The sequence below is a fragment of the Ochotona princeps genome, chromosome 3, assembly GCF_030435755.1.
Source record: "Ochotona princeps isolate mOchPri1 chromosome 3, mOchPri1.hap1, whole genome shotgun sequence".
Classification (NCBI taxonomy): Eukaryota; Metazoa; Chordata; class Mammalia; order Lagomorpha; family Ochotonidae; genus Ochotona; species Ochotona princeps.
The window spans coordinates 84,545,628-84,562,785 of NC_080834.1; the positions used below are offsets into that span (position 1 = coordinate 84,545,628).

The 17,158-nt window shown below is 42.1% G+C and overlaps 1 protein-coding gene across 1 annotated transcript in view; it reads right to left on the reverse strand.

Annotated features, from left to right (window-relative positions):
- B4GALT4 (beta-1,4-galactosyltransferase 4) overlaps positions 1–17,158 on the reverse strand; it is a 41,758-nt gene that overhangs the window by 9,198 nt on the left and 15,402 nt on the right. Inside the window, exons 2-4 of the mRNA XM_004577883.2 lie at positions 9,526–9,883; positions 3,067–3,299; positions 545–732 (exon numbers count right to left, since the gene is read on the reverse strand). Of these exons, the coding sequence (XP_004577940.2) occupies positions 545–732; positions 3,067–3,299; positions 9,526–9,766 (662 nt within the window). The 5' untranslated portion in view covers positions 9,767–9,883. The remainder of the gene's footprint in view (positions 1–544; positions 733–3,066; positions 3,300–9,525; positions 9,884–17,158) is intronic.

Sequence of the window (17,158 nt, forward strand, 5' to 3'; positions counted from 1 at the left end):
TGGGCGAAAACCAACAGGTAAGAGTGCACACACATAAACCAATAAAAATTTTATTTGTAGGGAAGCTTTCTGGCTCACAACTTTCTCTTGGCTGTGTGACCACAGGAGCTGCTGTAGAATAAGGTTGAAATTCTACTCAGGATCTAAAAAGAAAAAGATGAGGGGACCTGACACTTCTAGTGTGACTGACAGAGAGGAACTGTCCTGGGTCCCCTGGGATATAGTGATTGGGAAATGGGTTATTTGAGTTCTACACTGTATGGAGAAATCTGAAAAATCCCACCAGCCAAGCACTGCAGGGTGAGGCTGCCTACCACATGCAACACTCGAATTATATTCTCTTGGCTGTTCTGTCCCTTTAATCTTTGTGGTCCCTTGTGAAGGCTGTTGTAGAATATTTTTTCCCTTACTACATTCTCTAATTCTCATTTTGGTCATTCCCCTTATGTGCCATTTGCCTGAGACACTCTTGCCAAAACAGTTCACACAGCCTTGACACAACCAAACTTCTCTCAGCCCAAGCCACCCATTGGCAGCACCTTACCTGTACCCAGTGCTGTTCCTGCCCACCACCAGATGCTTGGGCTGATCCTCACATGTGTAAAGGTTAAAATCATTCTCAGGCACAAGGTCCACGTCATGGAATATAAAGCAATCCCAATTCTCTTCTTTGAGAGCCTCTAGATAGCCCACATTCAAGAGTTTTGCTCGATTAAACTTTTTACTTCCAGCCTGTAGGTATGGAAATGAAAACTTGGATAACACTCCAGAGCATTTCCCTCCTCTATCCCATGCAGGAGCTGACACTATTCCTGCACAAGATGCTACTTGTGAAATCCGTAAGATCTTTGAAGGCATAATGAAAAAACTAGACCCTTTTGATATCTTCCTTATGCCTAACACACCTTTTCTGTAACTTAAAAAACAGTCCTTTATCTCTGGAGAGCTGTTGTTGAATGATATAGCTTCAATTCACAAGATTAACACGTTCAGGAAATTGGTGGCACAAAAGAGTGAATGTTCTTAACACCACTGAGTAATGCACTTAAAATGCAAAATAAGCAAAAGTGAAAAAATGGCCAGGATGGGAAACTTTATGCTATGACTATTTCACATAATTAAAAATTCTTAAATAGTTTAAAAAAAACACAAGTAACAGTATATTACTTGCTTAAAATCTATTAGAGTGAAGATCTTTTATCACAAAACAAACACCCCTCTCTAAAATTTTCTAAAAACTTCATAAAGCACTTTCATTCCATGTAAAGCTACAAAGTTTCTCTCTGGTACTACTCAAACCAGGTAGTATCGTGTCATCACTGTTTGGCTCTTGGCTGAATCCAGTCCTACCCTCCATCACAAATGGACACTATGCTTCCAAGAGATTTAGCTAATGAGGCTGACAAAAAAGATCAAGACATCTTGACCTTGTAAGCAGAGAAAGCTATTGATAATATTCTAAGCTACTTGAAAGCTTCTTGGAAATCACTGAAAACCCTGTTGTAATCCTGATAGCAGGGGTTAATCCTCACAGGGGCCTCAGAGAGACCTGTCTTTGGGTAACAAAGAATAAAGTAAAATGATCAACATTAGAGTATGAAAACATTTAGCTAGTCAGGATGGCCGAGCAGTCTAGAGTATGAAAATGTTTGTGGTATTAATGGCTTCCATTGCTGTTTAGATCAAATTCCATAAGAATAAATTCTCAGCAATAAATGGTTTATTGTAATCCAAGGACAAGTTCTCAAAAGTTACCACACTGTTTTCCTGAAAAGAATAACAATACGCAGAGATATTTTTCTACTCATAAAAGCAGCATTGTACCTTGGGGAGTTGTTATCCTGAGTGAACTCAGAATCAAATTAATCATAGCTATGGTCAACAACGCTAAAAACAAAAACAGTTATAAACAACATTAATGGTAAGATTTTGTTTCAAATCCTTTAAAAATATATACGGAAATATTGTAGAACACAGATTTTTCAGCTCAGTTTCCTATAAAGCATATGCTGCAATCAAACATTACCAAAAATTCTATGAAAAACAAATGCCAGTTACAACCAGTAGCAAGTAGTTAATGATTTTGCTTGCAGTCTTAGAACTTGTAAGGATTTGAGAGGAAATTATTTGGATGGCTTGGGATAATTCTCAAAGCACAAACATGGCTGTTGAAACTGATGCCTATTTTTCATATAATAATTTCTGATTAACAAAGAGACATCTTTAGTCATCTACTCCATTAGACTTGGAGCTAAATTTTTTTTAAAGAATTATTTATTTCTGTTGGAAAGGCAGATATATAGAGAGAAGGAGAGACAGAAACAAACATCTTCTATCCACTGCCTCATTCCCCCAAAGGCTGTAACAGCCAGAGCTGAGCCAATCCAAAGCCAGGAGCCAGAAGCATCTTCTGAGTCTTCAACACTGGTGCAGGGTCCCAAGGCTTTAGGCCATCCTCCATCGCCTTCCCAGGTCATAAGCAGTGAGCTGGATTGTAAGTGGAGCAGCCAGGATTAGAACCAGTGCCCATATTGTATGCCAGTACTTGCAGGTAAATTAGCCATAATGTTGGCCCCTAGACCTAAACTCTTAAAAAAATAATCTAAGGAGCCAGTGTTGTGGTAAACCAGATTAAGTCACCTCTTGCAAGCCTACATCCCATATGCATAGTTCCTGCTGCTCCACTTCCAAGTAGCTCCCTGCTAATGTGCCTAAAAAGGCAGCAGGAGATGGACCAAGTACTTGGGCCCCTGCCACCCAGGTAAGAGACTAGGATGGAAACAGTTCCACACACCTGACTTCAGCCTGGCCCAGCACTTACCTTTGTAGCCATTTGGGAATGAACCAGCAGATGGAAGATCTCTCTTTCTCAGCAATGAACCAGAAGATGTCAAGTATCTCTATTTCTCTAACTCTTTCAGATAAATATAAATCTTTAAAAATAGGAAAAAAGAAAGTGAGAATTAAACATAGAATGCATGGCTTAATAAGTAGTAGGGAAGTGATTTAAAAAAAAAAAGGAGAGATGGCCCCAGAACTCCATGGCTGTTAGCACACAGCTCTCACCTGGTGGATGATGTAGATGCCATACTCCAGTTGCTGCCTCTGCAGGAAAGGATGGAGATGTTCCAGCAGGTACATCAGATGTTTCTCTCTGTTCCGGTGAGGAATGAGGATGGCGACCTTCTGCAAAGCTTTACATTCCTCTGGTTGATACCGACCTCTGTACACTTGGGGATTTTCAGTCTGTACTTCTTCCATAGTGAGATCGGGTTTGAAAATGAGCTTGCTCTGACCTCCTACAATAAACACAGGGTACAGGTAATAACAGGAGCCACCTTGCAGAGTCTAGAGGCTCCTATGAGTCAGCATGCTATACAGCAATTCACACTGCCTGGCAAACAGTGAGCATTCTATTAATTTAAGTGTCACTCAGTCATAAACTGTAACCACACAGCCAGGTGACCAAGGTTCCTGGCTACAAAACCAGCGGCTGATGAATTTTCCTTCTGGCTGATCAATTCTTCTCTACAATCTGTCCTTATGTGGGAAATGTGCAATGAGTTGGTGACCCTGATAATGTAGTCTCTATCCTCTTTTTCTGCTCAGAACACAAGAAAGTTGGAATCTGAAAAAAAAATCAAGAGCATTCCATGGAATCATGTTCTTTTCCTACCCCTTTCCTAAATGCAGGAGCTATTCTACATCCCTGAAAGTAAAGCACTGAAAAGAGGAAACCAGCCTCTCTCTAACTCAGCGACACAGGTGAGTGCAACAGTTCAACAGTCCTCCCATGCGGCTTACGCAACAGACATTTCCACTGGTCCACAGCATTTGTTTCATTAGTCTGGAAGCAACCTGACCAGATGAAACCCAAAGCCATCCTTGGCAACTAATTCTGTCCAAGGCTTCAAATGTCAAATTGAGTAATTGATCCTTCTCTCCTAACTTGAACTATCAGAGCATGCTAACTGGTGAGAGGGGGAGCAAGGTTCCAGCTGGGGAGCTTCATACAAGGAGTATTCTATTTTTATACAGACTTTCTGAAGCTACACACACACTAGCTCAGTTGTAAAATTTCAAGGTATCGGTAAATGTGAATTCCCCTTCAGATCCCATGCCTTGTTCCACGTTGACTAGCCCCTACCCTGCTTAGAACAGTCTCAAGCATCTGTTTAAAAGCATGAAAAGTAACTGCCTTGAGCCACACAGAAGGAGTTACAGGCACACATCTTGCAGAAGGGCCCACAGGCAAAACAGTCAGCAATAAGTAATGATCCAATACAAAACATTAAAAAATGGAGGTACATTGAAGATATATTCACAGAGCTGCTGCCAAGCGATGACGGGAGATGCTGGAATAGCCAATTAGATGGTTTTCTGCGTGGCCAGAAAACAGTTCCCGTCATTAACCTATGTCACTGTTCTTGTATTCTAAAACCCTTCATCGGGTCTGACATAAACTAGCCCACTTGCTCACCCTCTGAACACCATAAATTTGCATATGCCTTAACCTTCCAGTATCTACTTTCATTTACTCTTTGTCTTTCTGCTACCCACCTCCCATCTACAGTCTCTTCTCCTTGGGTCACTAAAGATCTTCTCAAGTTTATTTATTTGCAAGGTAGAGAGAGAAAGAACGACAGTGATCCTCTCTCTCCTGGGAGCGTGGCCAGGCTGAAGCCAGTGTCTAGAACTCAATCCAGGTCTCTCACATGGGTTGCTGAACTCAGGTAATTGTTCCATCACCTGCTGCCTCTCAAGGTTAGCTAAATATGGAACCAAGAATGGAACTGTGACTCAAACCCATGAACTCTGATATGGGAAATTGGCATCTTGCCCACTATGCCAAACACGTGCCCTTTGTCCACCCTATTGAGAGAGAGAGAGAAATGGAAGGGAGGGAGGGAGGGAAGGAGAGAGAGAGAGAAAGAGGGAGAGAAAGAAAGAGGAGAGGAGAGGAGAGGAGAGGAGAGGAGAGGAGAGAAGAGAAGAGAAGAGAAGAGGATTATTAACTTGTTTTGAAAGAGTGACAGACACAAGGAGAGTCAAGCCAAAGCTAGGAGCAAAGAGCTTGCTCCAGGTCTCCCACATGGGTGGCAAGAGTCCAGACACTTGGGCCATCTTCTGCTGCTGTTACCAGGCTATGGAAGGGAGCTGGACCAGGAGTGGAGCAGCAGGGACTTGAACTGGTGCCTACATGAAATGCTGATGTTTCAGATCTAGGGTTAACTGGCTACACCACCATCTATTATCTATTCTTTATGAAAGAATATACTACTTAAATGTATTGTAAGGATTTTACACAGGGGGGCAACAGTCAGATTTGCATTTTAATAATTCACCTTCATACCCTAATTTAGATCATCTGTGAGCAGAACACATAATCAGGATCAATATTTTGGCTTTTCCATGGCTAATTCAAAAGTAGCATGCCAACATAAATACAGAACAAGACTGCATTCCAATCAGAAAAACAGGGTATATGGACTGAATATTTGTGCCTCTCTAAATTCCTATTGTTGAGATCCTCCTCCCCAGTGTGATGGTAGAAATTTAGAAAAGACAATTAGATTTAGATGATGTCACAAGAGTGGAACCTCCATGAAAAGGTAACTGGCCTTATAAAAGTGAGCTTTCAGGCCTGGCACGGTGGCCTAGCGGCTAAAGTCCTCGCCTTGAACATGCCAGGATACCATATGGGCACCGGTTTTAATTCCGACAGCCCTGCTTCCCATCCAGCTCCCTGCTTGTGAACTGGGAAAGCAGTCAAGGACAGCCCAAAGCCGTGGGACCTTGCACTCGCATGGGAGACCTGGAGGAAGTTCCTGGCTCCTGGCTTTGGATTGGCTCAGCTCCGGCCATTGAGTTCACTTGGTGAATGAATCATCAGACAGATCTTCCTCTCTGTCTCTCCTCCTCTCTGTATATCTGACTGCAATAAAAATAGATAAATGTAAACAACAACAAAAAAATGGGCTTTTTCTGCCTTGGAACTTAGGCTAGGCACACCAAGAAAATGCTCTGTGAGTACATAATCAGTAACAGAGTCCTCACTATGAGCCTGGCAATGTTGGCATCTACTTTGGACTTCCAGAGAGTCTCCAAAACAGTAAGCAATAAATATACATTCTTTTGTTACAGCACCCCAAACAGACTAAGACAGAGTGTCTGCAGTTGCAAAAGCCAGTAATTTAGAAAAACAAAAGTGGGGGTGAACACCAACATTCTATATTGGAGTTCTTAATTCAAGTCACAACTTGGCTTCTGATTCTAGTTTTGCACAAATGCATGGCCTGTGAAGCAGCAAGTGATGATTCAAATGGTTATATTCGTGCTACTCACAGGGGAGAAAGCCAGACTGAGTTCTAGGTTCCTGGATTCAGCCTGGCCTAGTGCTACTTGCTGTATGCATCTGTGGAATGAATCAGCAGATGTCAAATGTTTCTCAAAGAGAGAAAGAGAGGTGTGAACACGGTGGCACAGCATGTTAAACCACTTCTTGGTATCCACATCCCATTTACAGTGCCTGTACAAGCCTTGGCTTCTGATTGAGCTCCTTTCCAATGTTGGAAAGCAGCACATAACGGCTCAAGGACTCAGGTTCCTGACACCCATGTGGGCTAACTGGATGAAATTCCTAGCTCCTGACTTCAGCCTGGCCCACCCTAGGTGACACAGCCATTTTGGAAGTGAACCAGCTGATAGAAACATTTGTATGTACTTGCTTTCTCTCTCTCTCCCCCTTTTCAAATAAATAAGTCTATTTTTTAAAAGAAAAAAGAAAGAGTAACAAGCCTGTGATGAGAATAAGAATAAACAGACACCCAAACCCCAACTCCGACCCACTCCCTGCATCCCTGACAGAGAGTTCTTTTGATATATGCCCAGGTTGGGAGGATTGCTGGGAAGGATTACCCGCCTACAACCTGCTTGTTCACTGTCTCCTAGGGAACAAAGGCAAATACATGAACAGTCTGTGGTTAGCAAAAACAATAGGAATACTGGTACACCTGCACACAGTGAACAAAAGATTAGCCATAGCTAATGCAATCCCAGAAACCTTTCAGCAACAAAAGAATGTACCAGGCAGACAAGGCTTGAAGAAAGACATGCTGGTAACAGGGAATAACACAGGTAAACGCTCAGAAGTATCGGCAGAACTACAGGTGTGCTGCTCTCCTGGAGAGTCAAAATAATCAGGTTTATTTCAAAAAGTTCATGCAAAATGGAATTAAAAGATAAATTAATTTGGGGTAAAAAAATTTTGAAATTGGGATGCTGGTTCATAGTTCACTGAACCACCGAATCCAGCTGCTCCACCTCTTATCCAGTTCCCTGCAGATGTCCTGGAAAAAGCAGTGGAGGACAGTCTGAGTGCTTGGGCCCCTGCTACCCACATGGGAGACCTGGAAGAAGTTCCTGGCTCCTAGCTTTGGCCTGACCCAGTCTCAGGTTTTTGGTCTTCCAGCATGAAACAGATGGAAGAACTCTTTCTCTCTGTCTCTCCCTCTCTTTCTATAATTCTATCTTTCAAATAAATAAATACTGAAAAAATGCTGAAATTCATTCATATGTAAAAACTAACACAGAGTCTTCCAATTTTATCATGTACACTGAAACTAATCTGCTGTTAGGCTAAAGGCAAGACATCAAAGGGGAATCAAAATACCTAATATATTTAAGAAATAAACACTAAAGATAACATTTAAAAACTCATTTCCTTGTCAATGTAGAAGTCACAGGATGTGGTTCAGAACTTGCATTCTTTTTTCTTTTTCTCTTTTAACATATTGGTTACTCAATACCATGTCAATTAATTCCATAACGTTATAAATTGTTGCTGATGTAATGTCGGGGCTTTTAATTGATCAGGATGATATTCTGCCGGCTCTACCTTCAGACCAGAGATGGTCTCCCCAAGAAACCACTGAACTTATCTGGACAATAAGATGCTGGACTTTATGCTTGGTATATGCTTGCAATGAAAGAATCTCAACTGAATTTGAACTGTGGTAATGCAACAAGGTGGAAGCATCCACCATGGGGATGGTGGGGGGAGGGAAATCCCAGTGCATTTTAAACTGTGTCACATAATGCAATGTAATCAATAAAAAAAAAAAACTCATTTCCTAATCCTTGACTCCACACTCTGTGCCAAGACATTAACAGACATGACACAAGTAAAAGTGTGAACACACTTGAATTTCCCCACTTGTGCTCTGTTGAGCCAAATGAAGAACATGCTCAGGCTTACCCACTTGTTCCAGGACAAGAGGCACATAAAACAGAGCCAGCATCAACCATTCAGCCTCTGTATGATGCTGAGACTTCTTGCTGATACTGTTACATAGACACATTCACGTAACAGAATATTACGTATGAACAGCAACAAATCATAACCACATATAGTCATGTGAACACATGTCACAAAAGCGCTGAACCACCAAAGTTAAACACAAAATAGAAGACATGGTAATGTCTCCCATTTGTGAAGTTCCAAGACAGGAAAAATCTATTTTATGGTATTAACAATCTTCAACAGAAACAATGCATAATTAAATTCTGCCTTCTCTTTCTTTTGATTATATTCAAAAGACAAAAACAGATGGTAAGGTCTCACATTCATTGATTCATTCCCCAGGGCCAAGGCTGACCCTGAAACCACTGAAACCAATATCCTAGAACCCAATTTGGGTTCCCTACATAGGCAGTGAGGACCCAACTACTTCAGCCATCATCTGCTGCTTCCAAGCTATGCATAATCGGGACACAGAATAGGAAGCAGAGTAGCTAGAATTCAAACAACACAATCCAATATGGAATGCAGTAGTTGATCCCTGAATCACTACTACCCCTGGTGTTGCAATCTTTTTTAAAGCTGTGCTAATCTGTTTATTTTTTATTTGAAAGGCAGAGTAATAGAGATCTAGAGAGTGAGAGAAACAACAGAATGAGAATAAGAGAAGCAGGGAGGAGTGCGTGAGAGAGAGAGAGAGAGAGAGAGAGAGAGAAAGGGAGAGAGAGAAAGGGAGAGAGAGACCTTCCATCAGCTTGTTCACTCCCCAGATGGCCATAATAGCCAGGGCTGAATGAAGCTGAAGCTAGGATTCAAGAGCTCCATTCTAGTCTCCCACATGAGTGGCTGGAGGCTAGGAACTTAGGCCATCTTTCACTGCTTTCCCAAGCACAACAGCAGGGAGCTGGATGAGAAGAGGAGCAGCTAAGACCAGAACTCATACCACACAGGACGCCAACACTGGAGGCATAAGCTGAACTCATTGAATCACAACATGGGCCCTTGGTGTTATAATCTTGAAGAGATGGTGGTACCAGAAAGATGAATGGGAACTTAGAAGGATTCCATTTCTTCAATGACATGCTAATTATGGGCCATGTTTTTGTTCTGTTTTGCTTTTGTGCAACTTAACTAAGTTATACACTTCTGATGTTTTTGCTTTTCCATAAATAATGTTACATTTAAATTGAAAACTTATACAGGACTTAAAAGAAGGAAATACTTACTGAGGTATGGTGACACAGAAGGACAGTTTTCAAGTTCAACTTTTTTCACAGATGCTTCAGTAGTGAAAGTTTTTTGTTTCCCCAAAGCTTTGGCAATACTGAAATCCATTGCTTTGGGAATCTCTTGAAAGGCACCCACGAAGTAGTTACTGGTGGCCCACCCAACCACCATGAGGCACAAGGTGAAAAGCAGCAGCAATCTCAATCTATAGGAAAGGTGGAAAGTCAAGTTGAAGCCCATGTCTTCCAGTACAGAGAAAGGAAGCTTCCAGTTAAACTTGTCCAGTCTGGCTGCAAATTTGATGCCAACTGAAGGTGCAATGTTTGCCTTCCTTCAGCAGTTCTGTTCCAATGATCTCTAAAAGGCAATTACAAAAGACATGTTGTTTCAAATAGAAACATGAAATGATTCACTTTAGCACAAACTGAAAACCTATCCCCAGCAAACCTTGACTAGCAGTAATGGCCATTTCCCACCTCAAGGATCAAAAAGGTGACTTCACAGGTAGAAGCTTCCAGTCACTGCCACATCACAGAACCTTCCTGTGTGTTACCATCCAGGCTGTTTGTCACCGAAGAATGAAAGTCATTTCCCAGAAGCACAAAAACAAAGTAAAATTAAGTAAAAATCACTGTGTGTGGAGGAGGCACTATCAATGTCCCAACAGTGAACTGGATGAACTGTAAAACACCCCTTATAGTTCTCTTCCCTTTTCTCCCTTTTGGGAATAGCTTGAAGAAGGTTAGCAAAATGTGAAACCTTTCATGGAAGTGTATTTTGACCTAAAGAAAAGAAAAGGGAATGGCTAAATGCTCTTGTTCTCCGAGAGCTAAAACAGCCTGGACAGCAGGAATTAACAAGACATTCTCCAAGAGACAATGCCACGGACACATCTCAGCATTGGGAGAGCAGTGGGAGGGTACTGGAGAGGTCAAGAGAATCCCAACACAGGAGGTTGACGGTCTAAAGATAGGAGTAGCAAGCAGAACCTATTTATAATTTAAAATATTCAAATCTGATCACAGTTTATAATACTGTGGTATTACATTATACAGTTTGATATTTATGTACAGTTTTACATATACAGTTTGTAATATAAACATTTTTAGAGGTTTATTTTTATTGGAAAGTCAGATACACAGAGAAGAGGAAAGTCAGATACACAGAGAAGAGGAGAGCCAGAGAGGAAGATCCCGCTGACCCACTTCCCAAGCAGCTGCAATGGCCGTAGCTGTGCCAATCTGAAGCCAGGAGCCTCTTCCAGGTCTCCCACGTGGTGCAGGGTCCCAAGGCTTTGGGCTGTCCTCGACTGCTTTCCCAGGCCATAATCAGGGAGCTGAATGGGAAGCGGGGCTGCGGAATTAGAACCCATATGGGGTCCCGGCACATGCAATATGAGGATTTTAGTCACTAGGCCACTGCACCAGGCCCTGTAATATAAACATTTTATAGTGTAAACAAAGTTGCTTTTTAAATGAAAAAGCAGGGAGGTGTAACAGTCAAAGAACAACAAAACAATTTGGCAGCTCTCAAGAGTTTAGCATCTCTCACAAGTTCTATTTCAAAAATGTACTTCTAGGAGGTGCAATGTAGTATACATCTTTACTTCCAAAGCAAAGATGGACTCCCAATGAAACTGTTAACTATATCTTGACAATAGGGTGCTGGACTCTCTGCCACTGCCCATACCTACAGTGTCAGGATACTCTTAAAAAACAGAATGATACTTACAACTGTTTTGGAAGGAATATACTATTGGTTTTTTGTTTGCTTTTCCTGGTTTGGGGGGCTTTTTTTTTTTCATTTTATGACACAGTTTCATAGGCTCTGGGATTCCCCCAACCCTCGCCCCATATTGAATTCTTCCATATTGTTACATTAGCACAGATCATAACCAGTCATGATTCCTTCATTGCGGGCATGGACCATGCAGAGAGTTTCAACAGTTTCATTGGGAAACCATCCCTGGTCCGAAAGTAGAGCTGGCAGAGTATCATCCCCTCCAACGAAAAGCCACTACACAACTTCAACAACAATTTACAACACCAAGAAGTTAATTAACATGGTATTGAGTGACCAATATGTTAGAATATGCAAGTTCTTAACCACATCCTGTAACTACTTCATTCACATCTCGATTTTAGTTTATACACAACTGGCTGACATATACCTTAAAATAGTTACAGGGTACTATTCAGCTGTCTCATGTCTATTTTCATTTTTATATTTAGGAGTTTATAGTATTCAAGCGTGATTTCTACAGAACTACACGAATTTTAGGATAGTCCAAACAGGCTTATAACTCTAACAAGTCATATGTTAACAATTGGGGAGCAGAACAGTTTTAGGAAGCGTGTACAAAGAAATCTTCAATTTGTTAGTGAGGAGTAACTTTGTGTCCTACCTAGTAAGGCATATGGGAGTCCACGCTGACTGTTTTCTGTCTGTTCCAACCTTTCCTTATTGGTCTCTGTCTATCTGATCTATTTTTTTCCTTTTTTTCCTTTTTTTTTTTTTTTTTTTTTTTGGTGGCTCCGGAGTGACCCTGCTGGTCATTGCAAGAGAGGGTGGGGAGCCAAAGTTGGAACTAAGTTAGGACCAGAGAAAGCTCCTCTCCCAAGTCCTGAAGGAAGTTTCCTGTTCTGTTTCTCCAGACTGTTCAGGGCTCCTGGCTGTTGTTCAAATGTCATTAGATCCTGTGAGGAAGGATCTGGGCTTCTTCCATGCCGTGTTGGAGATCCGATAGAGAATGGTTGACCTCGGAGTTCTCAGCCTACGAAGGCACTCCAATTCCCTGAGGACTATACTATTGTCATAATATAAGGAATCTGTGGAAGAAAGGCATTTGGAGCGAGGAGGGGAAATCCCAGAGCATATGGAGCTATACTATAAAATATATTTTTTTAAACACGTACTTTTAGGTTAATTTGAAGAAAATCTAGAACACATTTCTCTCTAAGCACAATGATACAAATCTCAATGGAGGTTAGGTTCTTGGGTTAGACCACAGAAATGAATGTTGACCCATAATGCAATCCAACAAGATGGCCCATGTTGGACTCCTAGGAAGGGCTATTGGAAGTGGATTCTGATACAGTTAACACTAGCCATGAAGGAAAGCAATTTATTGGGGCATTTACTATGTATCATGCACTGAGTTTAAGTCACCTGTATGAACTGATTTCTCATCTCTACCCTAAGAGTGACTGTCCTTGCCCAACACCATGCATCTATTAGTAAGTGACACAGCTAGGGTCTGAGCCTCAGGCAGTCAGCTCCACATCCTCCCCAGGACACTTTCTCTTTTCCTCCCTTGGTGCCTGGATACACCCAGAATGATCCCCTAAACTGTGCAGGTTCCCTTTAGGAGGCTCCTGCTTTGTTACTTTCAAATGCCATCCTGTAGGTCTGGTCTCTTCCTTCAGGGTGACAGAAAGCATCAGTTTCCGAGGACCATTCCCACCAGCTCTTATGTATTTAATACAGGAGACTTAAATGCTGATTTTTTTTAAATAAATTTTTCTTGAAATCATATTGAGTCTGGCCCAATAGCCCAAAAGCTAAATCCTCACCTTTCAAGTGCCAAGATCTCAAATGGGTATCAGTTCATGCCTAGACCACTCCACTTCCCATCCAGCTCTCTGCTTGTGGCCTGGGAAAGCAGTAGAGGACTGCCCAGAGCTTTAGAACCTACACCTGGGTGGGAGACCCAGAAAAGGCTCCTGGCTTCAGATCAGCTCAGCTCCAGCTGTTGTAGCCACTTGGAGAGTGAGCCAGTAGACAGAGATCTTTCTCTCTAGCTCTCCTTCTCTCTGTAAGACTGTCTTTCCAATCAAAATAAATCTTTAAAAAAAATCATACTGGGGACTTTGCTTTTCTATAAGCAATTTAAGGAAGGAAAAGACCTTAAAGAACACATATCCAGTTAGAGATTTCAAAACCTACACAATGAGAATGTGAATTACTACAGCCATTGGGGAAATCAGCATGAGAGTTCTTCAGAAAATTTCAAAACAGAATTCCCACTGATCCAGAAGTCCCACTACTGGGTTTATTTCCTAGGGAACTGAAATCAGTTGGCTGAAGCAGTTATCTGTACTCCCATATTTAATGCACCTCTATCCACAACAGCCAAGAAGTGAAAACAACCTAAGTGTCCATTTACTGAAGCACACATTAAGAAAATATAGTAACTAACTCCATAATGTTATAAACTGTTGCTGATGTTATGTTGGGGCTTTTAATTGATTGGGATGATACTCTGCCGGCTCTACCTTCAGACCAGAGATGGTCTCCCCAACAAGCCATTGTATTTGTCTGGACAATAAGATCTGGACTCTATGCTTGGTAGATGCTTGCAATGAAAGAATCTCAACTGAACTTGAACTGTGGTAATGCAACAAGGTGGAGGAATCCAACATGGGGGGAAGGGTTTGGGGAGGCCTGGGGGAAATCCCAGTACCTATAAAACTGTGTCACATAATGCAATGTAATTAATAATAATAATAAAAAAGAATGGTAAGAAAAAAAAGAAAATATAATACCAATACACAGTGGAAGTCTGTTCAGCCATTTAAAAAAAAAAAAGATGAAATCTTGTCATCGGCAACAATCTGATTGAAACTGGAGGTAATTATGAAAGAAGATAAGCATAGAACGGTACCTTATAATCTCACTTCTCACATGTGGACTCTAAAAAAGTTGATCTTACATAAGTAGAGAATAAAATAGTGGCTACTAGGGCTAGGGAAGGGATGGCTCAAGCCCCTGCACCCTCATGGGAAACCCAGAGGAAGCACCTGTCTCCTGGCTTTGGACTTACTTATATTAACATTTAAATAGTTTAGAGACCCTGCACTCTCACAACAGTTCCAGCATTACTTCTTTTCCAACAAGATTTCCTTAAAGTACCAGGGGAAGGGCCAGCTATATGGCAGCAGGTTACGGCATCCGCTGAGTGCTGTTTCAAGGTCAGGTTACTCCATTTCAGATCCAGCCTGCTCATGTGCCTGGGAAATCAGCAGATGATCCAAGTACTGAGCCACTGGAACCCAAACAGGAGACCCAGTTGGAGTTCCTGGCTAGCTACTGGCATCAGCCTGGCCGACCCAGCTGATGAGGCCATTTGGAGAATGAATCAGCAAACAGATCAATTATTCTTACCCTCTTTTCTCTCTCTGTTCTGTCTCTTCCATCACTCTGCCTTTCAAGTTAATATATATATTTTTAAAGATTTATTTATTTTTATTGGAAAGGCAAATATACAGATAGGAGGATAGACAGAGAGAAAGATCTTCCGTCCGATGATTCATTCCCCAAGTAACTGCAACAGCCAGTGCTGTGCCGATACGAAGCCAGGAGCAGGAACCTCCTTCAGGTTTCCCACGCGGGTGCAGGGTCCCAAGGCTTTGGGCTGTCCTCGACTGCTTTCCCAGGTCACAAGAGAGAGCTGGATGGGAAGTGGAGCTGCCAGGATTAGAACCGGCGCCCATATGGGATCCCGGCACTTTCAAGGCGAGAACTTGTAGACGCTAGTGCGCCATGCTGGGCCCGAAGTTAATATATATTTTTAAAATAACAGATAATAACTTAACAAAACAAATTCAGGCAACAAACTAGGGCAAGACTCAACACCCTTTTGGGCCCGGCAGCATGGCCTAGTGGCTAAAGCCCTCGCCTTGAAAGCCCCGGGATCCCATATGGGCGCCGGTTCTAATCCCGGCAGCTCCACTTCCCATCCAGCTCTCTGCTTGTGGCCTGGGAAAACAGTCGAGGACGGCCCAATGTATTGGGACACTGCACCAGCGTGGGAGACCCGGAAGAGGTCCCAGGTTCCTGGCTTCGGATCGGCGCGCATCGGCCCGTTGCGGCTCAATTGGGGAGTGAATCATCGGATGGAAGATCTTCCTCTCTGTCTCTCCTCCTCTGTGTATATCTGGCTGTAATAAAATGAATAAATCAAAAAAAAAAAAAAGACTCAACACCCTTTTGTATTTCAGAAAGCTGTCTGAAGATTGCACACGTGATAATGCTTTCAGATTTTTAATTTTAGTTCCCTCAATTTAATCAGTCTTTTCTGAATGCCTGTTCTTGTCAGGCACCAAAGATAGATAAAGGGAAATAAAGTTTAGTCCTTGTACTCACATATTTGTTCTTGTCCTAGATTTTAATAGCTCCAATTTGGCTGTCAATAAGCTAACTTTTATTCTACTCTAAAGTGGAGAAACATATTGGTAACATATTGGAGGGCAGCATGGCAATTGATTAAGCCACCACCTTCAACATCAGTATCTCATATGAGCAGTGGTTTTTGTGTGTTTTTTTAAAGATTTATTTATTTTTATTGAAAAGTCAGGTCCACAGAGAGAAGGAGAGATGGAGAAAAATCTTTCATCTGCTGGTTGACTCCCCAAGTGGCTACAATGAATGCAGCTTAATCTATCTGAAGCCAGGAGTCAGGAGCCAATGGCTTCTTCAGGGTGTCCCACACAGGTGCAGGGTCTCAAGGCTTTGGGCCATGCTCGACTGCTTTCCCAGGCCACAAGCAGGGAGCTGAATGGGAAATAGAGCAGCAAGGACACAAACTGGAGGCCATAAGGGATCTTGGCATGCAGGGTGAGGATTTTAGCCACTAGGCCACCACACCAGGCCCATGAACACTGTTTTATGCTCTAGCTGTTCTATTTCCCATCCAGCCTTCCTGTTTATGCATCTGGGAAAATAGTAAAGGATGGCCTCCATGCTTGAGTTTCTGCAACCCATGCAAGATACTCAGATGAAGTGCCTAGCTTTGATTTGGCTCCGCCCTGGAGTTGTGGTCATCTGAGGATTGAACCAGGACAGACTTCTTTAACTCTGCTCTTTAAATTAATAAATAGGAGCCCGCCGCGATAGCATAGCAGTTAAAGTCCTTGCCTTGATTGCACTCCATGATCTCATATGGGTGCCAGTTCTAATCCCGGCAGCTCCACTTCCCTTCCAGCTCCCTGCTTGTGTCCTGGGAAAGCAGTTGAGGATGGCCCAAAACCTTGGGACTCTCCACCTTGTGGGAGACCTGGAAGAAGTTCCTGGCTCTTGGCTTTGGATCGGCACAGCTCCAGCCGTTGCGGCCGCTTGGGGAGTGAACCATTGGATGAAAGATCATCTTCTCTGTCTCTCCTCCTCTCTGTATATCTACCTTTCCAATAAAAATAAATAAATCTTTTAAAAAATAAAATAGGTATTTTTTTAAAAATCAGTAAAATACGAATACAGAAGACAGATGACAGAGGGCTCATTTTTCTCTAGTGTTGTGTATACTTGTATTTTTCAAAAATAATAACTAGTCAAAGACAAATTATAACTAAAAGTAATAAAGCATGATCTCTAGGTATCATTGCTGGAGGATCTCCAACCACACATTTTTGCACAACCCTGGTGGGTGAGGACACACCAAGCGTTAGTCTTCAAACATTTGCTAAGCATTTCTGCATCAGGGTTTCGAGAAAGTGTCATCTATAGCCAGAGCCTTATAATCAGCCATTCTAACATTTCTGAACTCATTTGATAATTATGCAGACACAAGATGCCTGAGTGGACCATGTATGGCCCCATATGCATAATCCTACTCCCTCAGGACTCTCTGTGGTCAGG